The sequence below is a fragment of the Candida pseudojiufengensis genome (assembly GCF_024610245.1).
Source record: "Candida pseudojiufengensis strain CBS 10847 chromosome Unknown scaffold29, whole genome shotgun sequence".
Lineage (NCBI taxonomy): Eukaryota > Fungi > Ascomycota > Pichiomycetes > Serinales > Debaryomycetaceae > Lodderomyces > Lodderomyces pseudojiufengensis.
The window spans coordinates 26,704-52,669 of record NW_026261550.1 but is presented as its reverse complement, the minus strand read 5'-3'; the positions used below and the strand labels follow the sequence as shown (position 1 = coordinate 52,669).

General features: G+C 30.8%; 10 protein-coding genes across 10 annotated transcripts; 7 read left to right on the top strand and 3 right to left on the bottom strand. All coding sequences in view use genetic code 12, as the record gives it.

The window, feature by feature from the left end:
- Positions 1 to 856: 856 nt before the first annotated feature.
- KGF55_005807 (uncharacterized protein) lies at positions 857 to 1,933 on the top strand (the record flags this gene model as incomplete). The annotated part of the gene is made up of 1 exon (XM_051760859.1): positions 857 to 1,933. One exon carries the CDS (start codon positions 857 to 859, stop codon positions 1,931 to 1,933), a length of 1,077 nt encoding a protein of 358 aa, XP_051611505.1.
- A 765-nt stretch (positions 1,934 to 2,698) lies between these two features.
- Positions 2,699 to 5,274, top strand: KGF55_005806 (uncharacterized protein; the record flags this gene model as incomplete). Its single annotated transcript, XM_051760857.1, has 3 exons — positions 2,699 to 2,749; positions 2,961 to 4,017; positions 4,262 to 5,274. The coding sequence occupies 3 exons, from the start codon at positions 2,699 to 2,701 to the stop codon at positions 5,272 to 5,274; spliced, it is 2,121 nt and encodes a 706-aa protein (XP_051611504.1).
- Positions 5,275 to 6,370: 1,096 nt separating this feature from the next.
- On the top strand, positions 6,371 to 7,051 carry KGF55_005805 (uncharacterized protein; the record flags this gene model as incomplete). Its single annotated transcript, XM_051760856.1, has 1 exon — positions 6,371 to 7,051. One exon carries the CDS (start codon positions 6,371 to 6,373, stop codon positions 7,049 to 7,051), a length of 681 nt encoding a protein of 226 aa, XP_051611503.1.
- A 274-nt stretch (positions 7,052 to 7,325) lies between these two features.
- On the bottom strand, positions 7,326 to 8,342 carry KGF55_005804 (uncharacterized protein; the record flags this gene model as incomplete). Its single annotated transcript, XM_051760855.1, has 1 exon — positions 7,326 to 8,342. One exon carries the CDS (start codon positions 8,340 to 8,342, stop codon positions 7,326 to 7,328), a length of 1,017 nt encoding a protein of 338 aa, XP_051611502.1.
- Positions 8,343 to 8,978: 636 nt separating this feature from the next.
- KGF55_005803 (uncharacterized protein) lies at positions 8,979 to 10,376 on the top strand (the record flags this gene model as incomplete). The annotated part of the gene is made up of 1 exon (XM_051760854.1): positions 8,979 to 10,376. One exon carries the CDS (start codon positions 8,979 to 8,981, stop codon positions 10,374 to 10,376), a length of 1,398 nt encoding a protein of 465 aa, XP_051611501.1.
- A 1,466-nt stretch (positions 10,377 to 11,842) lies between these two features.
- On the bottom strand, positions 11,843 to 13,066 carry KGF55_005802 (uncharacterized protein; the record flags this gene model as incomplete). Its single annotated transcript, XM_051760853.1, has 1 exon — positions 11,843 to 13,066. The coding sequence occupies one exon, from the start codon at positions 13,064 to 13,066 to the stop codon at positions 11,843 to 11,845; it is 1,224 nt and encodes a 407-aa protein (XP_051611500.1).
- Positions 13,067 to 14,245: 1,179 nt separating this feature from the next.
- Positions 14,246 to 14,566, top strand: KGF55_005801 (uncharacterized protein; the record flags this gene model as incomplete). The annotated part of the gene is made up of 1 exon (XM_051760852.1): positions 14,246 to 14,566. The coding sequence occupies one exon, from the start codon at positions 14,246 to 14,248 to the stop codon at positions 14,564 to 14,566; it is 321 nt and encodes a 106-aa protein (XP_051611499.1).
- Positions 14,567 to 16,448: 1,882 nt separating this feature from the next.
- KGF55_005800 (uncharacterized protein) lies at positions 16,449 to 18,116 on the top strand (the record flags this gene model as incomplete). The annotated part of the gene is made up of 1 exon (XM_051760851.1): positions 16,449 to 18,116. One exon carries the CDS (start codon positions 16,449 to 16,451, stop codon positions 18,114 to 18,116), a length of 1,668 nt encoding a protein of 555 aa, XP_051611498.1.
- A 473-nt stretch (positions 18,117 to 18,589) lies between these two features.
- On the top strand, positions 18,590 to 22,720 carry KGF55_005799 (lysophospholipase; the record flags this gene model as incomplete). The annotated part of the gene is made up of 1 exon (XM_051760850.1): positions 18,590 to 22,720. The coding sequence occupies one exon, from the start codon at positions 18,590 to 18,592 to the stop codon at positions 22,718 to 22,720; it is 4,131 nt and encodes a 1,376-aa protein (XP_051611497.1).
- Positions 22,721 to 22,813: 93 nt separating this feature from the next.
- On the bottom strand, positions 22,814 to 25,648 carry PIF1 (DNA helicase; the record flags this gene model as incomplete). Its single annotated transcript, XM_051760849.1, has 1 exon — positions 22,814 to 25,648. One exon carries the CDS (start codon positions 25,646 to 25,648, stop codon positions 22,814 to 22,816), a length of 2,835 nt encoding a protein of 944 aa, XP_051611496.1.
- Positions 25,649 to 25,966: the final 318 nt, after the last annotated feature.

Sequence of the window (25,966 nt, the reverse complement as noted above, 5' to 3'; positions counted from 1 at the left end):
TTAATCATGATACTTCATTACTATTTTCATTTTCTTTGGTTTAATCGGAACTCAGTCTCACTAATTATAACTTCTGAAAACTATAAAAATAGTTCAATTCATTAATAAATAAATAGAAATAAAGTGGAAACTTCCGGTCTTAAGAGGGTTCGATTCAAATACCCCTCACCACTTTCTGCAAAATCACAGACTGTAAGAACGTAAAGTAAAACGCAATTGAAACATTTTTCGAATAATAATTTTCATATTGTTTCAAATTTCGATTTTTTAAAATTCTTGGGCAAAACAATAGGTTTCAAACAAAAGTAATATTTCTCAAACTAATCTCAAAAATAAATACTGACAACGGGTCGGGTTAATTCGTAAGTTTGAAAAATGATTGCATAATTATTATATTTGAAAAAATGCTGCGTGAGGTTATCAAATAATTTGTTTTACAAGAAATTTGTCAAATTTCATTTGTATGTATCATTGGTTAATATTAAGTCTAGATCTTTCATTTTACGTCGTAAAGAGTCTGTACTTAAATGGATTTATACAATTAATTTGAAGTTCACATCATAGGGTCAACTTTTCAGACTCATACTACAAGAAAGCTGAACTTAATTATGACAATAGAGGTAATTAGATTAAGACTCCAAAATAGGAATTCACTCTAAAGGTTACTACAAAAAAACGTAGTGTGTAAAGGAATCAAATCTAATCGATTTATTAATGTAGATCGTATTAAAAAAATTATTATGTAAAATGAAAAAATCAAACAATAAATTTTATATAAAGATACACCATAATCAACTCGAATTGACAATATTGTTATGATAGATCATTGTTGGACTTTCAGCTCAAATATTTGAGGATGAAGATTGAAAAGGAGGGCATTATATTGGAATACGAGCAACGTATTGATCATAATGAATTTCCATTTTATCCTACAAAGGCATTCAATATTATCATTGATGTTTCAGTGAATGGTTATTTATTAAATTACGAAGAATATATTCCTTTCTTGAATGAAATCGGGTCAAGATTTAGTAAATTTATGGAAAACAGAAACTATAAAACTGCTTTAAAGTACAATTTTAACGATCACACAATAATTCTTCAATGTTTATGCCTTATCAAAAACGAAAGTACCATGAAATTGGCATTCGTCATTAATGAATTTGAAGGTACAATATTAAAATTGGATATTAGAACTGATAAAGGGTTTAGTTTTAGAAAAATTCAGCGTCCAATGAATACTTTATTATCAATGTGGCTTATTCATGATGACTACCAATTCCCTTTCATCTACCTGATCAAAGCAAGACAACAACTCCAGCAGTATATCAATGCATCCAATAATTTTTTACGTGAAAGTTACAAGCTTCCAATTTTGTTTGGGGAATTATTTGTGAAAGCTTCTCAACCTCAAAATATTGGTTCTCAAAATTGTGATGCTCAAAGAACGGATGAACATACCACAGAGGAGGACTATTTCATTGCAGAAAACTTTAATGACGCTGATATATTTGATGCTTCAGAAATGTTTACTGAACAAGAAGAGGTTGAAATTGATGATGATGATGATGCTGATGATGCTGATGATGATGATGATGCTGATGATGCTGATGATGATGATAAAGAGAAGTTGAATGGTCAACAAGTCCCAAGCGGTATCGGTTCAATTTATTTAGGTAAGGATAATAATGTGAATTTGCAAGACGTCGAAGAAAATTATGAAATCATTATTGACAAATTGAAATCAATCGCACTGGTAGCCGATAACTCGCCATTTTCTGCTGAATATTTTCTTTTCGGACGGTCAGTATTAAAAGATTTTGTTGAAAGTCATCAAAATTCAGGGGCTATCATTAATCTTATGAGTAGCAAAAAAACTTATTATATGGCTAGGAAAGCTGCGAAAATGAATTTGTTGACAGTTTTAGAGTAAGTATTAATCAAGGTCTCAACCCTTTAAATTTAATTTTCCGTTTGCATAAACTCTTTGTAGTTTTCGTCTGTCATGGACAGTTTCAAACTCTTTTGTAACTGGAAGTAAAATTAAAGTTAAAATTAGAACTAAAAAAAAATTAAAACTACAAAAGTATACCTATTGAAATAATATTGACATCAAATTTTATAAAATTTACCTCATAGTTCCAATTGAACAATTAATACAATGAAGTGTAAGTAAAAAACAAAATTGATTCCAAACAAGAAAGTAGCCCCATCGGTCACAATGAATGTTGTGAGATCATAACCACATTGAAACAATTTAGGTTCGACGTTGATCATAACGACTTACACGTTTGAAAAGATAATTATACGAATACTACCGATATGTAGCCCGATATGTAGCTGCGTTTACGGGTAATAATCTTTATGAACTTATGTATTACATTCTTCAGAACGAAAGACTCTTATGCTTTTTATTCTGGTTTTATTTTTGTTTTTGCTATTCACTTTACACTAATGTAATGTAAATTTATCTCAATTTGTACTTAGTTATTACAAATTTGTATGTATTAGAATGAATGTTAGTTTGGTAATATGCATATTTTACATCAAACACAGACTATATTTCTGAGTCTTGTAATTAGGTTAAACAACCTTTACTATCATCAAAATAAACTGGAGGTTTTTAATTGGTCCCGTGAGGATCTAGGTTATTCCATAATCTTCAATTTTCTTTTCAGTTGAACTTTTCTTCTTCCTTATGTCTTTCAGGTCTGTTGAATCAACAGCATTTATTAATATCCTACGTCTGGTGACTAACGATTATCATTCAGCAGTTATGGGAGAGTCATGATATAGGTTCATAATAAAGTTCGATGTATCGGACCAGTAGTAGTAGGTTTTAAAATTAGTGCAAATGGAATTGCTACAGCAGATGATAAAATTAAAGCTGTCATGGACTGTGAATTTCCAACTACACCAAGAAAATTTCAACTGTTTGTCGGTTTTATGTCTTATTATAGAAGAGTATTAAAATTTTTTCAGCTAAAGCTAGCCCATTAATTTTAGCAGGACTTAAACAAATGAGAGCAAAATCACCAGAAGTTAAACAAGCATTTGAACAATTAAAATTAGATTTAAAATCATCATTAGTATTAAAACCACCAGAAATTAATGCAACATATATAATAACTACTGATGCAAGTGATTATGCTCTTGGAGCTGTTATTGAAATATTAGATAAGAAAACTTCAAAGATCAAAGGTACAGTTGCATTTTATTCAAAAGCTTTAGATAAACACCAAAGGAATTATAGTATTAGAGAGAAGGAACTTTTAGCAATCATACAAACTTTGACTAGATTTAGACATTTTTTGCTTGGTTCAACAATTGTAATTAAAACAGACCATAAATCACTACAATATTTAATTAATAATAAAAAACCACCATCATCAAGGTTATCAAGATGGCTAGATGTATTATCAGAATTCGATATTACTATTGATTACATCAAAGGAAACACAAATATTGCTGATGCATTATCTAGAAAATTTACTGAATTAGTTAAATCAGATACAGATTATGATGCAAATGATTCAGAAGGTCTTACAATTGCTAATACTACTACTTCTCATATTGAAACTCATCCATTAGGTGAAGATATACTTGAAGAAATTAAAGAAAGTTATTCTCAAGATGAACAAGCTCATGAAATTCATTATTATCTTTCAAATCAATTAGATCCACCAAATTCAATCAAATACAGAATTAAGAAATTTAATTACAGAAATGGTATTTTATATTTTAAAAGATTTGATTATCGTGCCGAACCAATTGAAAGAATATGGATTCCATCAAACTTAAATTACAAAGTCATCGATTTACACCATTCACCAGATACAACTTTACATCCTGGAGCAGAAGTTACTTATTTAGAAATGGTAAAGTTTTATTACTGGCCAAATATGTTTAATTCAATTAAAAGATTTGTTAGACATTGTAATATTTGTCAAGCTATTAAACCAAGAAATAATTCAAACTTTGGATTACTTCAACCATTACCAAAAATAATGCTAGATGGTCACTGATATCAGTGGATTTTATCGGAGGATTTCCAGAAAAAGATGGTTATGATTTCATTTTAGCTGTTGTTGATCGTTTTACTAAGCGTGCTCATTTTATTCCAACATCAAATTCAAATACTGCTCAAGGTTGTGCTCTATTATTTGTTAAAGAAATATCTAGAGTTTTACTAAGCGTGCTCATTTTATTCCAACATCAAATTCAAATACTGCTCAAGGTTGTGCTCTATTATTTGTTAAAGAAATATCTAGACTTCATGGTTTACCAGATGAAATTATACATGATAATGATGTTAGACTTGCAACTCATTTTTGGCAGGATTTTTTCAGAGAACTTAAAGTTGAATTACATTTTACATCAGTTTATCATCCACAATCTGATGATCAAACTGAACGTACTAATAGAACATTAATTGCATTATTACGTGCTTTTGTTAAGAAAAATGATCAAGATTGGTTATTGAAATTACCTATTGTTGAATATGCTTATAATGCTCATGTTCATAAAGCTATAAAAATGACGCCATTTGAAGCTGATTTAGGTTATATTCCAAAAGCACTTCATGTTGATTCAAGATTAAGACAAGCTTTTCCTATTAGTCTGCTACCAAATAATTCGGATTATACATTTGATTTCGCAAATATGTTAAAACTTCATCAAACTTTAATTCCTCACAACATATTAGAATCACAAGCTTCAATGAAAAAACAGTATAACAAACATCGACAACCATTAAATTTAAAAACAGGAGATTCAGTTTTAATAAATAGAAAAGCAAATATAATTACAACATCTTTCAGAACAACTAAACAATCTAATCTTTGTTTTGGTCCCTATAGAGTCATAAAAGCAGATCCTAATAAACCAAACAATTATTTACTTGAACTTGGACTTTCACCCGATCATAATAGAAGTTTCAATGTTAAATTTCTTAAGAAATATAATCAATCGAATACTGAATATCCTTTAAGTACCAAATCTTATTCACAAACATGGGCTAGAAGAGGTAAAATTGATAAAATGGTAGGATTAAATACAATTGCTAAAAAAGTTGCTTTTACTTTTAAAGATTGTGATCCGTTTCATGCTGTCTTATTTGATTTAGATGAAGCAAAAGAAGTTATTAGAGAAGATTATTTTAACAAACTTCTAAGGATTTATAACAGTTCAAATCATGTTGTATCAAGTGGTCCTGAAGTTCAATCAGAAGGTTCAATCGAAGACGAAGATGTTGAAATGGTAGATGCAGATTAATGAGGTATGTATTTACTTGTGTGGTTTTTCTACCTTCGGGTTTTCCACATCATTTTTTTTTTAATTTTTTTAATTTTTTTTTTTTCATTGGTTAATTGGAGACGTCTAGTTAATTAATGTTTTTACATTTGGATATATGATTGAATAAATATTGTTTTTTTTTGGATTTTTTTTTGAAAATTTTTTTGATTGGAATTTTTTTGATTTTTTTGAGTATGGTTGACCTGGTTTTGTCTAACTATAACAAGCTTGCACCACAACAAGTTATTCTTTTCATTACTAGGCGTTGCAGTCAACGGAAAAACGGCTTTCAAATCTTGTGTTTATTGGGAGCAATGTCAGTAACACTTCACAACTGGCAGGGTCAAGCTACATGGGAGAGTCCTCTCCAAACTTAATCATGTTCATTCTAAACCCATACTAACTGTTTTAAGATATGCAAGTGCCTCTCGGTTTTGGATCTTGATTATTGTGGATTCAAGTTAATATTTAAAGTTGCTGAAATCGTCTGGACTAGATTTGAAAGTGAAAGTAATAAGTAACAACGAAGTATCAACTAAGTTTCAACTTAACTTTATCATCAACCTACAAGTCTATCTTACATTATTAAATAGAATACATAGACCTACATATACAACCTACAAAGCTCAACTTTATTACTTTACGTTATTAGTTGATCTTCATTACTATTTGATTATTAGGTGATTCATCAGTTATAATCGCCCTGTAATCATCATTCATACGTTAGTGACCAATCCTCGGAAAGATCACTAATAGTACTGGGCAAGCCTTAAAGAATTTTATTAAAGTAGAGTGTAAAGCATTATTATTTTTTTTCTTGAATAAGGGACTCAAATACGAAAAATTCTGAAACTACGATAATACCTTACAATTTATTTTTGAATATAATTTTGCATTTTGTAACAGATTTGAAACTACTATCATCCCATGATAATTTCTCATAACTTCATCAAACTCCACCACAAAATGAACTTTAATAGATCATTGAAATCGCAGATTCAATTCTTAGAATCTAGATAAGAAATCCCTTCATTTATTATCTGGTAACCAAAACAGTTGAAGTCATTCATTTCATATGCCTAAAAGAAAGAAGGTTAAAAGAAATAAACCAGAAGTAGTCTTTCAAAACTACTTCAATCACAACACTTTGAAAATCGAAGATGTACCTAAGGAAAATGAATTGTTTATGGACCTGAGCAATGTTATTACCCAAAAAATTATTGCTTTGAAAGCACCAAATGATGTGAAGTTGGTATATTCTGGTTCAAAAACTGATGTAAAGTTAGATCAAATCAAAGAAGTAATTAATCAACCCGTTGACTTTTTTCCAGAATTTATATCAAGGGCTGAGGAAGTCGAATTGTCTTACTACAGGATCAATAAGACTATGACTAGTCAAGAAATTCGTAATGAATTTGAGCAGAGCAAAAGCTGTGATCAGCCAATTTTGCAAGAATTCAAGTCCATCTTACACATAGATCAGTCAAGTTTGGTTTTTGAAGAGTCTGTCAACACAAATTTGAGAATCACTGACTCAGAAATGACTGGGATTCGGTATGAAACAGAAGGAGTTGTGGAACAACAAAGTGTCATACGTGAAGAGTGTGACTTTGGCTCTTATTTTTGTTCACATTTCAAATGCATTGAATCACGAAATATGTCTTTTATGAAAGCTCCCAGAGATAATGTTTTAGTTAGCAATGATGATGTTTTTGATTGCAGGATTTTGGAGATTTCAAAGACCATAAGTTTGTAAACTCGAGTGTTTATCGTAATAAATTGCTACTAGCCTTTTGGAAGAAAAGAATTATAGTTTTTCGTGTTTGTCACTATGACATTGTAAGTACTCTAATTTCATATATTCGATCTTATACACTGAAAAGACATGTACGGAGCGCTGGATCCTAGAGCTGTATTATCAACATACCATAGGACTTAATTCATTGAATTAAAATAATAAGTGTAAAACCAAATCTGATGTGACTTGACATACAGTAAATTTATAGATATTTGAGCATGATTTACTTTTATTAAAAAAATCTAAATTTAAAATCTGCAGTATCGAGATATTTCTGGTAATTTTGAGAAAGATCCTTCAAACTTGCATCATTTTCGCAATCTTGGATTTTTGAAATAAATATTTCCATATTTGTATAATCCTGTAACATTTTTTTCAACAATGTTACAACATTTATGAAAGTTCTTTTCTCAAAAACCATCAGAATATAATTACCTAGTTTAGTGATTTCTAAGTCTCTTTGAATAACAAATCGAACTGAAATTTTATATTTATCTCCCACACTTAAAAGATATTCTTTAAGATAAACAGCAGCAACATATAACTCTTTAGCCGACCAATCCGCATCAGCTGACAACGAGTAATCCAATGCATTACCTTCGTCTACTTTGATATCATCAAATGATGCAGCAATTGCATTTACATAAACATCAGCTAAAAACCAGTGTGTGTACTTGCCTTTGAATATTATTTCACTCAAGTATACAAAAAACAGAGCCAGTTCACGTAAAACATAGCTTTCAGCAACCAATTGTTCCATCAATTCAAGATCATCGTAATTCATGATACGATGTTTTGTAGCATCATAGAAATCAAACACATCAGATGCGTCGATACAATTATTTCCATCAGACATTCTATTATCGTCATTCGAGTCAGCTTCTGGTATCGCATTAATACTTAATAAGCAATCTATGATGTCCGGCTTAGTTAATTCAAACAATAAAGTACTTGTGCGATTTCTGAAAAGTTCCAAGGGTAACAATTTTTGGTGTTTGATGCAACAATTAATGTAATAACTACTAATCGCATTAGATTTTGAATCTGATATCACAAAAGCTCCATCATAATATCTTTCAATCAAAATCCCGCCATTTGATTCAATTGATTGTTTGATATCCGTAAAGTCATTGATTGATGGATCCACCTGAAAAAAAAGTGGTTCTTCTCCTTCTTTACAAAAAAGTTGCTTGATATTATTTAGGGTGTTATTAGCAGAACAAACCGAACGTATGGAAGATGAATTCATGCTCTCAATCGAGCCAAGCTTGTACTAATTATAATATGAATTTGATTGAAAACAATTTTGGGATTTTTCTCCAACGATGATCGTTTATTAATACAGCTAATTGAAAAATCGGTTACTATTCTTAGCTTCTCTTATTTGGCAGGATTCGATTAACTTGAAATCAATCCATTCCATGTATGTCCATCTGTTGTTTGATGAATTTTATAGGACTATGAAGATTTATTACTTGAAATTTCGTTTTACAAATACACGTTAAAATTATTTCCATTTTGTATTGCCGTTAAATTCCAAGCAAGGTTGTGAGCGAGAGACAAAATGTATCGACCAAACTCATTTCGAATTCCGTCCCCATCATCAGCTCTTCCGTTACAATCGCACATAACTAAAATCTGGTAGTACCCACACTACCAGTTTAAGTTTTTAAAAATTCACACTACTTCGGCCACCAAGGTATAAACATTAACAAAATGATTATTTCATACACATATGTATCTATTAATTAACAACTTTTATATTGGCATAAACTCAAACTTTTCATTCTATTCAAGTGAAAGTATCATTTATTAATTGATTTGCAAGATCACAATTCAGTACACATTAGCTTTACATATCTGAAAATAACAAGCATCATTCAAGATGTCACGTCTTGAAGAAGATTTTACTTCAAGACACATCCTTACCCCCAACATTCCTTTTCAGCAAAACTTAATTACCCGTTATTTACTTTGTAATACTGATGGTTTTACACCAAAGCATAAAGCAATAATTCAAAAATTTGAGACCGAAGTCTTGAAAGACCCAAGAAATTTGTCAATTTTATTTCAGCAAAGTCTTGCAACGAGAACAGAATCAGTTGCAAAAATTAGAGATATACTACAATTCATGTCTGATGAACCAAACTTTCAAATAGACCAACCATTCAAGTTGGATAATGAAACTTTGAAATATATTAAATCAAAATATGCTCATAGACCTAAAGGAACTAAAAAGCAATTCGATCTATCATTGGGTTATTTACAGAATTTTTTTGCCAACTGCTACGACCGTCAAACTATTGATTTAAATTCATTCAATTATCATAGACAATGTGATGACTTGGATCCAACTTCGTTGGAAAATGAAAATTGTATATATAATGAAGATTTAATTGGACTATATACGTTGCAAAGTGAACCTAATGATTCTGGAAACATAAAAAAACTACTCGATCAATTTGATACAGAAGTTTTAGGAATTGATTCAGCTTTGAAGGAAATATTTGGATATACATATAATAAACGGACATCCTGTTTATTATTTTGGAAGAAGATGTTGCGCACTATGGCAAAAATGCCTGATTATGATTTTAATCAAGGCATTCATTTGGATAAAGATTATTTGATGTCTGAGCTAAACCATAATAAAAACTTAATGACTACAGCATACAATTGTTTATCTAAAGTTTTGGAAATTGCTTACTCTCGTCCAGCTAGATTAACTGCAGAAGCTAGAGCCATAGAAGCAAGAGCTATAGAAGGTAGAATAGCATTAGCAGAAGCCAGAACAGCAGAATCTAGAGTATTAGAAGCTCGAGCAATAGAATTAAAATCAGAAGCTGATACACCACTGGCTAAATGGTTCGCTAAAAAGGCAAGTGACTTAGCAACAAGGACAAGAGTAGCTAATGAAGAAAGCGAAGCTAGAGCACGTGTAGCAGCTAGAGCACGTGTACCAGCTGGAACGAAATTAAAAGTTAAAGTACGAGTAGGGCTGAACATATCACTAAACAACCAAAATCAAGTCGATTTGACAAGAAGAAGCAATCTTGAAACAATTGCTCCTGCTAGCACAGGCTGTCCAAGCACTTTAATTGCTGCTGTGGAGCAAATCAATCAAGAGTTGAGAAATAGAACTAACGATTTAATCCAAAACTTTACGGAAAATGAGAGTATAATTGCTCGAGATGACTTAACGTCAAGAATTGGTGTTTCTACAAACAAATTATTTGAAGAAATTAAAAGATTCATTTCTAATCAAGATTTCACATCATTATGATAAATTCAGAATATATATTGGCGTGAATCATGCTGTTATTGTTGCAACAAATTCTTTTTTGAAAATTTCACTGCTGACTTTCATTAATCCAATCAATCACTTCTTCCTAATACTTATTATTCACACTCATTCCCGTGATTAATATTATCGTGACTTTGATTTTAATGCTCGGCGCCCATTGCAAAAGCAGAGAAAACTCTGCTTTATATCTAATAAATGAAAAATTATTGATCTTCTCAAAACATTTGTAGTAAAAGCAATCATTGCAACACTGTTGTCGTCTTTTGCTCTTTTAGATTTGACACTTTTTATACATACAATCGTTTCAAAATAATAAAATCCATTTAAGTTGAACATGATCTACTCTCCATCATATCCATGTATGCAACAAGACCACATCTTGTTTCACGTTGCAATGCTCTTATCGCTCGCCTTCTCTGGCTAGATATCATTGTCAATTCGCTCATGTTATATGAATTTTACTGGTTTTGAAGTGTTGTACAAAATATATTCTTTGCATCAATAGTTGAACAAACACCTGAAAATTTAAAACTCTGGCCAACATTATTGTCGTTAACGCGCTAGGCTCGATTCGTTAATGAAACTTCAACTAACAAATGTGATTTTTTAATCCAATAACTTAAGTCTTCTTCTTAATAAATACAAAATTACCCATAAATTCGTATTAAGAATTGATTCCAATCTCTACAACCTCTTAATATAATTAATGATTAGTATCAATTAAAACGTCTGGGTCAATTTTAACTACGAAACGCTTTGGTCCTTTTTTCATATTGTTATTGTCGCCGGTTTTTTCATTTATTTTCTTTGGTATTAAAATGAGGTTACACCTATCAAATAATATCATGAGAGTAAAACCCACTCTACTAAAATGTTTGTTACCTGTTTTCCTCTAATGAATGATTAAAATTGTGAAGATACTTAAGTTTCATCTGTGAAGACAGAATAATTTTCATAGAAGATAAAATAATCATCATAGTGTTGAGATCGTATAAGATATTGCAATAAAAATTAAATCTTGTAGACATGTGATGAAGTTCAAATGAAATACAGTTTCTGCGTAAAAATCTCAAGTACTTACAGAAAAGTATTTAAGGATGTTCTCTACTCGTTAATGATACAAGATATAGGTCGAAAAGCTGTTGGAGAGCTCATTTACATAGATAATATTTATAGAGATACTAAAAAGCCATTCATTTGTTAATTATAAAATAGAATAAGAAGTAAAAAAATATACAATATTTTGCTACGAAACCACGCCAGCGCCGAAAACAATTAAAATAAGGATTGAAATGGCTAGTTGAAATCACTGAAATTCAACTAGTGAAGGAATATAATTAGTCGGGAAAAGTTGACAATTCAGCATTACTAATGTTTTGAAGTACCTTAAATTCACAACAACGATAATCAACTTCATAGGCATGACCAAGATGAATTTGGTCCTATTAAGAAAGTTGCTTCTTTTGAGAAATTGATCTTTTGAACAAATCTCTCAAACTTTGCTCATGTTCATTTAAAGCATCTCTAAGTCCTTCCAATAATTCGGATTTTGTATGCATTGCCGTATTGGTTGCACCTTCAACGGCAGTCATATGCTCAATTTGCACAACCGGATAAATAACTGAACTAAATCTGTCGAAGTTGAGAACTAATTGAGTGTTCGACTGAGCTCTAGGATTTGTTGAATCGATTAAGAGTCTTTTATTAAACAGGGTGGAATCACTTATTTTTCTTTTTAAGGAAGTTGTTTGGATGTTACTTGAGATGGGCATCAAAGGGACCCTTGATTGTAGGATTGGAAAAGGATTGACTTGAATTTGGGCAGCTTGTGAGTGAAATTTATTTGAATCGTAAGCACCAAATTGAATGAATGCAGGTTGAGCTAATCCTGATTGAGTTGATTCCATATCACAATCTCTATGAAGTTCGTATAACTCAAATATTTGGTTCATGTATGGTATATATTTTAAATCTCTTGAACCTAAACTACCATTAACATGATCCATATATTTTGATAAATCATCTTCTTTAGCATCATAACATCCAACCATACAGTATAAAATACGAATCAATCCCCATATATTTCTTTCTCGCTGTGTTCCCATTCTAAAAATCAACTTGACAACTTGTGATTTACTTAAATATATGTTTTCAAATTTTTCAATTATTTCAACTTGTTCTGGAGTAATAGATTCTTTTGAATCTTCATCTAAAAGTACACATTTTGATTTCAACGCGTGATCCAATATTGCTTTGGGAGATTTTATGACACATAATGGACCATCTTTGGGTAAAGTGGTACATTCATCATAAGCAATATCCAAACATTCAGTTAAAGCATCAAATGACTCTGTGATTGTTAATTTTTCTTCTTTATCTACTATATCTGCAAAATGATTTTTAACAGTTTCAACATCAACAAATAAATTACAATTTTCATCGTAAAGATGTTTCATGCTACTCAATATTTCGAGCCAGTATTTCAATTTAGTGACTCTTTCTTCAGTGGGTAAATTTATTAATCTTTTAGCGACAACCTTATTGTTCAATACTTCATTATTAAATTTGATAAATAAATCTTGGTCTGGGTCTCCTTCCCTTACAAATATTGAATAGTTTGTAGATAATTTGTTGCTAAAATTTTCCAATCCCATGTGCACCTTGGACATTGTGACCCTGAGTATTGTTGCAATAGTTGAGGATTCGAGTTGAAGATGGATTTAATATAATACGTGTACATATTTAATGTTTTTTTTAATTTTGTAAATAGATTATAATAAGCTAGTCAATTATATGCAGGAGCCAGGCACGATCAACTTGAAAATGTTTATTGAAAAAAATTAGGATTCAAGCCTTTCTTTTCAAGACATGGTAAGGCAAGAAAATTATTTAGCCAAAAAATGGAGCCAGACCATTGATATACAAAAATTTAAAATTTTTAATGAGGGGGGATTTTGAATTGAAACCATTGAGATGCATAATTTGCATCCCATGAAAATAAAGCATCTATATCTGGAAATGCTACTTATATAAATAATTAATCAGTAGCTTGGTCAACTAAAACGCAGAAAAGAGAAGGTAGCTAGTACATATGAAGTAAACTTAGATGCTTGATTTATGCTGTAAAACAAACCAGTTTCTTTAAGAAACTAATTAGATCATTGCAGCAGTTCTTAGGTAGGTGAGATATTAATCGTAGGCATTATTGTGAACTGCACTGTTTTATAAAGGTCGAAGTTGTGTTTATTCGTGAGTGAATATATACATAGTTGGCTGATTTTCCATAAACTATAAACTAGATAAATATGGAATTACCTCCTTATTCATATGAAAGTTTTCTCATTGAAAAAGACATTGTTATTTCTTTTTATTTGTTTATTTCTTTTTCATGAAAAACGCCTTTGGCAATGCTTTTGCCATTACAATCATTAGCTTTTAAAGTTAAAGAGATAAAATATAGAGAAGACAATAACCCAGCTATGGTCTGCAAGAAGGAAGATCCAGGATACAGTAGAAGGGCAATAGACATAGAATTAAAAATAACACATATTTAGGAATAAAGAATGTGAAATGATTATTCAAGTGTAGTGGTAAAAGTCCACTTGTCGTAAATATTGCGTCAGCTAGAAATTTCAGAAATTTCCTGCCACAGTAACAATGGAAATTTCTATATTACAATGAAAATTTCAGGTTATTGTTATTAAATTTTCACCATCTAATGAAAAGATTAATGATTATCTTAAATATGGACGAATTTTCAATATATTGGTCTGGAGGTCTATGATCAGAACATAAGGACCTTCTTGCAAAGTATCAATGCAGCTGCTTCTTGGTGCGCCATATTCGTGATGGCTAGATGGACACAGAGTATGATTCAAACAATGGAATATGGTATTTATTTCTTCTTTGCCTCAGTTGCTTTGATATCTGTTCCATTTGTATATTTTCTTCTTCCTGAGACCAAAGGCTTGCCTTTGGAATCTATGGATAAGTTATTCAAGATTTATCCTGTGAGGAAAGCTCATAAGATTGTTTTGAATAGTCTGAGACTTCAAAATGAAGAAATATTCCATGACAATAACAATTTATTCAAGATAGATACAAACAAGCCTGTTGTAGAAAATGTTGAAGATATATTTGCTAATGAACGGAAAAATGTTGATGATTGAGAAAAAAAAATTGTTTGTGAAATGCTGCGCGCTGCCATGTGGCTGTCTCTTTTAATTATAAATTTGTTTAGAAATTGAATAATAAAAACAAAAAAAAGAACAATAGGCTAAGTATACTTAGATCTATAAGATTCTTATATATTAAATAATATTATATGTTTATTCAAGAACTTTATTTCCCATTATCGCAAATACACAGCGATAGTAGTTGTATAATTATCTATACACGCAAGTAGGTCGTTATTATCAGTTTAATTATGCTCTTATAACGTTCATTGTGAAAGATGGGGTTACTTGTTTGTTTGATATCAATTTCGATTTTAATTTGTTTTTCACTGGATTAGTTGCTCACTTGAATGTATGAGGCAAAGTCTATAAATTCTGATATTAATATTGATTTTAATATTTTCTAGTTTTAATTTCAATTTTAGTTCTACTTTGACTTAAATGTAAATGCGACTTACTTTAACACAAATCTACTTCTTCTAAGTATTATTTATTTATTTTCTTAGTCATCAATACATTTTATTAAACAAAGTTTAGAAAATTTGTCAAATCTTCAACCTCAAATCACTGATTAAATCTAGTCATTTAGTCATAATATTTTAGGACGTGCATTAATTGATAAAAATAGGATTTACGAATTATTTTATTACACAAAACTAGATATGTACGTACAAATTAGGATTTACGATAATAACTACGCTACCTGTTACAGCCCCACCTAAATTTCTATACTAAATTTTATAACAAATCATTTACATTAGTCATCAAAACAATAATACAAGTATGAATTTGTTTTTAAAACTTATAGCATACTTTATTTGGTATTAACACATGAGCAATAATGTAATTACTAATCAAAGCAAAGTATAATTTCAATTGTATAAATAAAGCTTGAAGTATCATAAATGTCTATCCTTTTTTTGTCTCTATTCTTATACTACAGATAGATAAATCCAAATAATTAACATGTCAGAAATAAAGAAAATAGAATCAACTAATATTTCAATCAAATCAACAACTTCAACTATAGATACGATCAAAACAAGATCCAAAAATTTGCTAAATAAATTGACAAAATGTCAAAGAAATCCTTGTTCTCAGAATAAATCGTTAGAATCTAACAAAACTAGAGCTACTGCTGAGTATTTGGCTTTGAAATAATCAATTTTAATAGACTCAATTAATTACAATAGAATTGTATAAGGTCTTACGTTTAGTTCCAAATCACAATGAAGTGTTAGTTTAAGTTTTAACTACTTAGATTAGAAATTTTTTAATAAACAATTTTATATCCATACGGAGTTACAATTTTAGGCTTTAAAACAAAAGATCATTAAATAATGAACAATACTCCTTTAACTCTAAACCAAAACAACCGCAGCTTATAAGAGGCTTTACAACCATTCGAAGCTTCCTCTTAATTGTATTGATCATGCCTTTCTAGTGCCTTTCTTGTGTCTATACTTACATATATAAAAAACACTTATTAGGCGGTATTGGTTTAGTCTGGAATATTTGTTTGATTTTACAAACAGAAACAAAAATAACTATATTACTTACACTTCTAGTAATGCAGAAATCTCCATACTGACCTCATTAAAGAGTTCGTTATTGTTGAGTTCACCATGCTGAATATAACTTGTAACTATTATGAAGTACCGATGGTCGTGTAGTAATTTTCATTCCCCATATTTAATTGGATCGGGTACAAAATTGATCGAATAGAAAAGCAAAATAAAAAATTTAGGATTTTAACTAAAGAACAAAGCTACAATATTAGGTTTTCATAGAGTTCATACATTGTTATTATAGCAGTTAAAGTATAAAATACTCAAACAATTTGTAATACTAAATACACGCCAAGTGAAATTTCAGAATGTCCAGTCATGATTATGAAGAATCAGATACTGATCAAGAATCAGTTTTAGAGTTCGAAAGATTAGAATCTACATTACCTCCGGCTTTAAAAAGATCGGCATCTTCATTATTAGAAGCAATTCAAAGTGCCAATTCTACCCCAAATCCTCAATCGAACATTCAACATGATAGAAATATAAAATCCCCACAACCACAACATCTTCAAGATATACTAAATCATTCACAAAATACATCAACTTATCAAACAATTCCCGGTAGAAATGCTAATGCAACTCCAAATTTAAAAAATTTAAGTCATAGACAAGCTCTTATTGATAAATTATCAAAATCTGAACATGGTAATGCAGCTTCACCAATACCTTTACCAAAGCCAAAATTTAATGAAAATATTTATAAACCAGCTATGAATTCTAAAAAGTCATCTACTGGGGTGCTTTGGGTAACTGAAAGAGCAGAAGAATATGGTTATAATTCAGAAGATGTTAAAGATTGGTCTAATTTAGGTCAAGGAGCTCCTGAAGCAGGTGACAGTATCCCAGGTTCATTTCCAAGACCCAAATCTATCCCTATACCAACATTTACCAGAGAATATGCTCCAACAGCAGGTATAAAAGAATTAAGAGAAGCAGTTGCAAATTTATATAATGAAACATATCGTACAAAAAAATCAAGTAAATACACTTATAAAAATGTTTGTATTGTACCAGGTGGAAGAGCTGGCTTAACTAGAATAGCTTCAATTATAAGTGATTGTTATTTATCTTTTTTTTTACCAGATTATACTGCTTATGCAGAAATGTTATCATTATTTAAAAATTTTTCCCCAATTCCTGTACCATTGAAAGAATCAGATAATTATGAAGTTCATCTTAAAATGATTAAGGAAGAATTGACAAGAGGTGTTAGTGCTTTATTAACATCCAATCCTAGAAATCCCACGGGACATTGTATGAAACCTGAACATTTAAAACAATTACAAGACATGTGTCGTGAAAAATGTTTATTAATTATGGACGAATTTTATTCATATTATTATTATGATGATGGATGTACTGGTTCATCCATAAGTTCTGCGGAATATGTGGAAGATGTTGATCGTGATCCTGTATTAATTTTGAATGGTTTAACAAAGGCATTTAGATTACCTGGTTGGAGAGTTTGTTGGATTGTTGGTCCTGCAGAATACATAAACGCCTTATCTAGTGTGGGATCATATTTGGAAGGTGGAGCTAATGCTCCTTTCCAATATGCTGCTATAGAATTTTTAAAACCATTAAAAGTAAGGAGTGAAATGAAAGCATTACAATTGCATTTTAAAATGAAAAGAGATTATATTATTGGCAGATTATCTAAAATGGGTTTTAATTTTAATGAAAAAAATATTCCAAATTCTACATTTTATCTTTGGCTTAACCTTTCACATTTACCAGGAAAATTAAGTAATTGTTTAGGATTTTTTCATGAATGTTTACATGAAAAAGTGATAGTTGTTCCAGGATTTTTTTTCTTGATTAATCCTCAAAATTTAAGTCATTTAGAAGAAGTTATTTGGTACAATTATGTGAGAATAAGTTATGGTCCTGAATTAAATCATTTAGTTACTGGAATGGATGGATTTGAGAGAATATTAGCTAGGTTTAATTGTTTACCTTATGAAATAAAATAATAACGTTTGCAAACTAATTCATAAATTCACGCTTTAAAACTCTGTCAAAACGTGAGTCAATCTCTTATCACCAAAAGGTATATTGTAGTTTAGCTCATTGTTTTAGTTTGCTTTCCCAAATTAGTTGATGACATTTTGTATGATACTAATTTAGTTGTTTGTTTTTTATTCTACATCATAAAAATTTGGTCTAGACCTATCAGAAAATCTCGAAGAGACTGTCATTCTCAAGAGTTGATTTTGCATGAAAGACCTAACCTTTTCAATCTTTGTCTTCAAGAAGGCGACAAACCAAATATTATATGCTATGAAAACCTTCATTGTGAATCTTATCTCTGGTAGGTTCAATCTTATGCTTAATCGTAATGATAATAGGAACAATGCTTAACGCGCGATTTGTACTCTTGTTATATGTCATATTTGTCTCCACAAAATCTGAATTTATTATTATAGTCTTCACCAGTAGATATGATATGAGTGATACTAATATACCACCGGGTCAAGAACATGTTGATAATGCTGGTAGTTCTATAATTATAAAATTAATTGACATGACTGGTTTGTTAGATATTCCAAGATCAATCTTATCCACGAATTTTGAAATCCATCTACATTTATCATCATTACTACTTATCACATTTTCACTAGCGATATTCAGTTTGTTAGTCATTAGATATAAATATCTTACTGGATATTCAAGAGATTTAGACAATAAGAAGAATAGAACCAACTCACCAAATTCAAAAACTCATTCTGATAAAAACCTTAAACAAAATCAATCAAGTTTATATGTTGACAAAAGAAAAGATTCAAAACCAAGTAATTATCTTGATGAATTTTTAATGGCATTGAAAGTATTTGGATACTTGGATAAATCAGTATTTCATGAATTGACTAAGAGTATGACAACTCAAAAATTGTCAAGAGATGAAATTTTGTGTTTGGATGAAAAAATTGGATTTTCAGTTGTTGTAGAAGGTACAGCTCAAGTATATACTAAAATCTCCAAGAAGAGTACAAAAGATAACGGTGAAACTTTTTTCGCAGAAACTGATGATTATCATGAAAATGATGATGTATTTAAGTTAGGTGATCAGAATTATCGACTTTTGAATGAAGTTAAAAGTGGAGCTCCATTGAGTTCTTTAATTTCGACATTGGAACTTTTTAAACCAATGAGAAATAATGCAGACACCACAATTGAAGAAGAAAATATTGTTGCATTAAATTTGGATTACTATGATAAAGCTGGTGGGGAGGATTCAAAAGAGAAGTTGGAAATAGTTGATGAAGTTGAAGAAAATAGTTATCCTGATATTATCATCAGACCCAAAAGGAAAAAGCATTTGGATACTATGACCGTTGCTATTATTCCTCATTCGGCATTTGAAAGAGTTCAAATGAAATACCCCAAAGCTACATCACATATTGTAACTATGGTTTTAACTAGATTATATAAAGTCACCATGAGTACTATTCATAATTATTTAGGCTTAACTGGAGAAATTTTTAAACTGGAAACTGAATTAAATAAAACTACAAATTTAAGATTACCAAAATATTTAATTGATGGACTTCTTGAAAGATTAAATCAAGGTGGTGAAAGTTCAAAAAGAATTGTGAAACATTATAGAGGTAATCCTTTAGAAAGAGCATCTTCAAGATATGTATTATTAAATTCAAAAGTTAAAAGTAACAACCCTGGAGATTTATTATCTTCCGTACCCATATCTCGTGACGATCCAAATCAAAAATTACACAAGTCAGTATCATCAATATTTATGGAAGATGGTAAAAGAATAAACTTTACTGACAATATAGAAGAAACCGAGGATAATTCATTACGTATTGCAATAATAGAAAACATTTTCAAATTTGTAGGTATAAATGATTGGAATTATTTTCAAGAGGCTGCACAATTTCAAAGTTTAAGTTCATCAGCTAATAGTTCAATTGTTGGTTTGAATAACGTGGCAAATTTGGCTCAGAGCCCAAAATTAAATGGTAACTACCATAATGTTTTCAAGTTTGATGATGATGATAATCTTATGAATACAATAAATGTGTCCAAGTTAAAGAACAAACTTGCATCACCAACTAATAATCAATCACCGTACTTGAAACCACAATTCAGACGTAAAAATCCTTTAACTGAAATGAATATCAAAGATGCATTCGCCAAAGTATTAGATTTGAAATACATCGAGCCTGATACAACTGTAGTTCAACAAAATTCTGTTAAATGTGGGTTATATTATGTCATTGATGGTTCCTTGGAAGTACACTACAAACATTCAGAAGTGTATTCACAATCAACAACTTCAAAATATGTTTATACAGTAAATGAAGGTGGAGTAGCTGGATATTTATCATGTGTGGTTGGGTTTAGATCCTTGGTATCTATCAAAACTCCAAAAAAAACTGGAGCTGTTGTAGCATTCATTGCCAAAAATGATTATAATCAATTATTGGATAAATATTATTTCCTTCAATTGCCAGTTGCTATAAAATTGAAAAGGCTTTTATCAAAACAAATTTTGACTATTGATTATGCTTTGGAATGGTGTCATATACCAGCGGGAAATGTATTATGTTCGCAAGGGGATTTGGCTAATGGGTTTCACGTAGTATTAAGTGGTAGATTCAGAGTAGTTAGACGAAGTAAGAAAAAGAACTCAGATAAAGATGATTTAGAAGTCTTGGGAGAATACGGTCACGGTGAATCCATTGGAGAAGTAGAAGTTTTGACAGCTTCAAGAAGATCAAACTCATTGATTGCAGTTAGAGATTCTGAAACTGCTAGGATTCCAAGAACTTTATTTGAAATGTTATCGTTTCAAAACCCATCTATAATGGTTAAAGTTTCAAGATTAGTTGCATCAAAAGTATTATCATCTGAAAAATCAATTAATCAATCATCTCATAATTTTATCACTAGCACAAGTAGTGAAAATTTTATATCAGCAGATTATAAAACAATCACTATTCTACCTACTGTTTCGGGTTTACCTGTACGAGAATTTGCTGAAAAATTAGTTCATGCTTTGAAAAATATTGGAAGAAACGTTATAGCTTTAGATCAAGCTTTAACTTTGACTCATTTAGGTAGACATGCATTTGATGAAGGATTAGCAAGACTTAAATTATCAGGCTACTTTGCATATTTAGAAGAAGAATATGAAACTGTTGTATATATTTGTGATACGCCGGTCCAGTCTAATTGGACCTCAACATGTATAGCACAAGGAGATTGCATACTATTGTTAGCTGATGCAGATGATGAAGAAACAGCAGCATCGATTGGTGATTATGAACAACTTTTGATTAAAATGAAAACCACAGCAAGAACTGATCTTTGTCTTATTCATCAAGAAAAATTCGTTATATCGGGATCAACAAGTCAATGGTTAAAAAACAGAGTCTGGGTACAAGGTCATCATCATATCCAATTGTATATAGAAAGAAATAATGATACGATGGGGCCAAGTAAAAAATCATTTATAAGTGATTTAGCAGCTAAATTTTCTCAAAATAAAGCTATTATAACAAAATTCGAAGATGCTACAAATAAAGCTTTTAGTTGGAGATCGAGAGATCAACAAAAAAAGATAGCAGTAAAATCACATCGAAATGATTTTATGAGATTAGCAAGAATTTTGTCTAATGAAGCAGTAGGGTTGGTTTTAGGTGGTGGTGGTTCAAGAGGTATTGCACACGTTGGAGTTGTTACTGCGTTAGAAAGACATGGTATACCAGTCGATTTAATTGGTGGAACTTCCATTGGATCATTTGTTGGTGGGTTATATGCTAAGGATTATAATATTGTTTCAATTTATGGTAGAGCTAAAAAATTTTCAAAAAGAGTTGCATCACTTTGGAGAATGTTATTTGACTTAACATATCCTGTAACTTCATACATCACTGGATATGAGTTTAATAGAGGTATTTGGAAAGTATTTGGATTTGTTGAAATTGAAGATTTTTGGATTAAATATTTTTGTAATTCTACTAACATTACAAACTCAACTATGGATATACATGAATCAGGATATGCATGGAGATTTATACGGGCTTCAATGTCACTTGCTGGTTTATTACCTCCAATTGCATTTAAAGGTTGTATGTTATTAGATGGAGGTTACTTAGATAATTTACCAGTTATGGAAATGAAAAGACGTGGGGCAAAACACATTATTGCAGTCGATGTTGGATCAGCAGATGATCGAACTCCAATGAATTATGGCGATACTTTGAGTGGATTTTGGGTATTATTCAATCGATGGAATCCATTTTCAAAACATCCAAATATTCCAAATATGATGGATATTCAAATGAGATTAGCTTATGTTGCTAGTGTAAATGCTTTAGAAGAAGCTAAAAGAGCTCCTGGTGTTTATTATCTTAGACCACCAATTGATAACTATGCTACATTAGATTTTGGTAAATTTGATGAAATTTATCAAGTTGGTTTAGGTTATGCTGATAAATTGTTTACAGAATGGGAAAATAAAAATCAATTACCTAGAATTGCAGGATTTGTAGAAAAAGATAAAATTGTAGAATTTGGTGAAAAAAAAATATTATTTAGAAGAAATTCAATTTAAATTTGCATTTTATAGCATTTATACAATAATTTAAAAATTTTCTATTTCTACGGAAATGAAACATTACAGCATTATTTAAAACAATTTGAAACTTTATTCATATTCAGAATTTTTATTTCCATAAACACTTTGTAACGATTTGTAAAATTTTATAACTTTTGGATTTGACGTAACTTTACTTTCCAAGAAGTTCAAAACTTGTAATCCTTCTCTTGAAGTAGCTCTAGATAATGCAACATAGGATTGACCATTTTCAAATACTCTTTTTAAATCAACTTTAACTCTGCTCAAAGTTTGACCTTGAGATTTATGAATAGATAATGACCAAGCAAGCATTAAAGGAAATTGAACTCTAGACACTAACACCTTACCCTCTTCATCCTCAACAGTCCAATTTTCGGGTTCAACTAAAACAGTTCTACTATTAACTCCGTCAGGTGAGGAAAACTTAACCAATGGATATTTTTTGTTTTTGAAATCACCCATTAAATCATCATTCAACTCCTTTTTCCTTTCCAACAGAGTTTGTTCCTCGGGTGATAAGTTTTGCTGCGACAATGATTTAGATGCTATAATTTTTGAAGTTGAAGGTGCAGGTTCTGCAGGCTCTGTTGCAGGTTCATTGAAAACAAAATCACGCAACATTTCATCATCCATCACATTTTCTTCCTCAGTTGGACCATAAGCTTTCATATATGTATCTCTATCCATAAAATCAACCACTTGACCTAATGAACCATTAACTAGTGTTTCATCAAAATTCTTTATACACATGACTTGGGCATCTACTTTTAAATATAAGTCTAATGGAGCTAAGAAATTTTGTAATAAACGACTCTTATCAGGCTCTGGTAAAATTCCCGAATCCTTAGCTCGATAATGAATTGCTTGACCCTTTAATGCGTTCAAACGCCTTTTATTAGCCAGTTCAACTTCAGCTCTAGTGGCATACAACTCAGCAGGCACGATACCATCAGGGCAAGGTAGTGGTCTTGATAATCTTTGGAATTCAGAAATGGTTCTTTCAGATAGTTTGCCATCCCTCATTTCATTCAACATATCAATAAAAGTTTGATCACCTTTTTGTCTGAAAATCTCTTTCAAGATAATAGTTTGTTGGATCGTTTCTTTCCAAGCATCACACTCAAATGAAAAAAGTACTTCAATATCTTTTTCCACTTTTTGATCATTTTTAACAACTGGAGGTAATTGATAGAAATCACCACATGCAACTAATTGAATTCCACCAAAAGGTAGTGTATTATCTCTAATCTTTTGTGCAATCTCACTCAATTTATCCAACAAAATTCCATCAACCATAGATATTTCATCTATAATCAAAACTTTAGTGTCTTGCCACCTTTTAACTGCTTTTTGATTACGTTTTATCTTTTTTACCAAGTTTTTTACACTAGCTTGACCTAACCCAATACCGCCAAATCTATGCAAGGTAGTTCCACCGATGTTACATGCTGCCAAACCAGTTGAAGCAGTAACAGCAACTCCACCCCCATGTTTGTCTCTTAAAGCTTTGATTATGGATCTTAATAATACTGATTTACCTGTACCTGCAGAACCTGTATAAAATAATGATACACCTTTCAAAACTTGTTGTAGCACTGCTTCTTGTTCTTTTGATAAAATAATCGGTTGCACTATTTTCCCACTTTGGGGTTTGGAATCAGGTAAGTTTGAAGATTCTATGTTTGGTCTTTGAGTAGCTAGTAGTAAAGTATGATTCAGTTGTGGTTTACTTGATTTTGAAGTTGACGTAAGCGCCGCTGAAGCTATGGCAGAGTTAGTTGAGTAGTTTCTAGTTGACGCTGGAACTGTGGGTATGTTGAATTTTTTTCTCAAATCAATGATTTTCGATGGAGAATTGTGAGCAGGCAGGACGGGATTATTTGATGTCAACGGTTCTAATGGCGTAGTAGGAGATGATTGAGTTGGAATTTTTGCTAGGCTTCTTCTAGGGGGAGCTATAACTTGTTCCGATAGTTCAATACTTGAATTCATACCTATCTTTATTATGTCCGAAGATGTGAGTGTTGAGCTTCGTGTTGGAGAATGGTGACGTTTTATAATAGGCGTGGGTTGTTGTTGGGATGACGCTGGTCGTTTTTTAGCTGGTGTATTTAAGTTTTCTAAAACTAAATCTACTAAGTCATCATCGCTTCCAAAATCAAATGATTCGTCTTTAGTATGAGATTTCTGTACTGTATGATTTACTAATTCAACATCGCTCCCAAAATCTGATGACTCATTTCTGTTATGTGAATTTAGCATTGTATGATTTACCAATTCAACATCACTCCCAAAATCTGATGACTCGTTTCTGTTATGTGAATTTAGCATTGTATGATTTACCAATTCAACATCGCTCCCAAAATCTGATGACTCTTTTCTGGTATGTGATTTTTGTACTGTATGAATTATTTCCACATCATCATCTGAAAAAAGAAACTCTGGTGATGGCTGTTTTACCTGTTTAGCATTTAAACTTGACGTATGATCACTAAATTCAAAAGACTCATGTAGATCTTCGATTAAGTTGGAACATGTTTTATTTTTAATTGAAGTATCGCCAATTTGTATCTTCTTCTGGACCTCTGTACTTTCACGCTTTTCTAAAGGTTTTTCCAAATCCAAATTTATTGAACTAGTGAACGTAAAAGAGTCATTGAGTTCATTATATGGTAATTTATGGTTTTCATCTTGTTTTACAGATCCTGCCGGTTGTGCATCATTCTTTTTTGTTTTATCCAACAATTTACAAATATCATTTTCATCTATACTTTCAAAAACATCTAGTTCACTCTCTAATTCTGGTTCTTGTTCCTCTCCAAATGAATCACTAAAGTCGATTCCATCTAGTACAGCCAATTTCTTGTTAAGTGCGTTACCTGTGACGACTTTCACGCCATTCATATGCAAACTTGATTTCTTCGGAGTTATATGTAGTGCTCTATTGAATGTATTGGTGAAGTTATGTGATGAATTTATATTGTTTGATATATATTTGGTGATGTCTACTATAGATCTTTTTGTATTTTTCATTAACTTTAAAAATTTGTGATTTGTTTGTGAATTTTTATCTCATTAGCTTTTCTTCAGTCACTTGCTTTATGAGAGCTTTTTTGCTTTCTTAGACGTATGTTGATCTGCAATACTGGGTGTATAAATTTATATTCTTCGAGTATATAATGATAAGATAAAGTGTGTGAGATCGATCGCGTATCGTTTTTG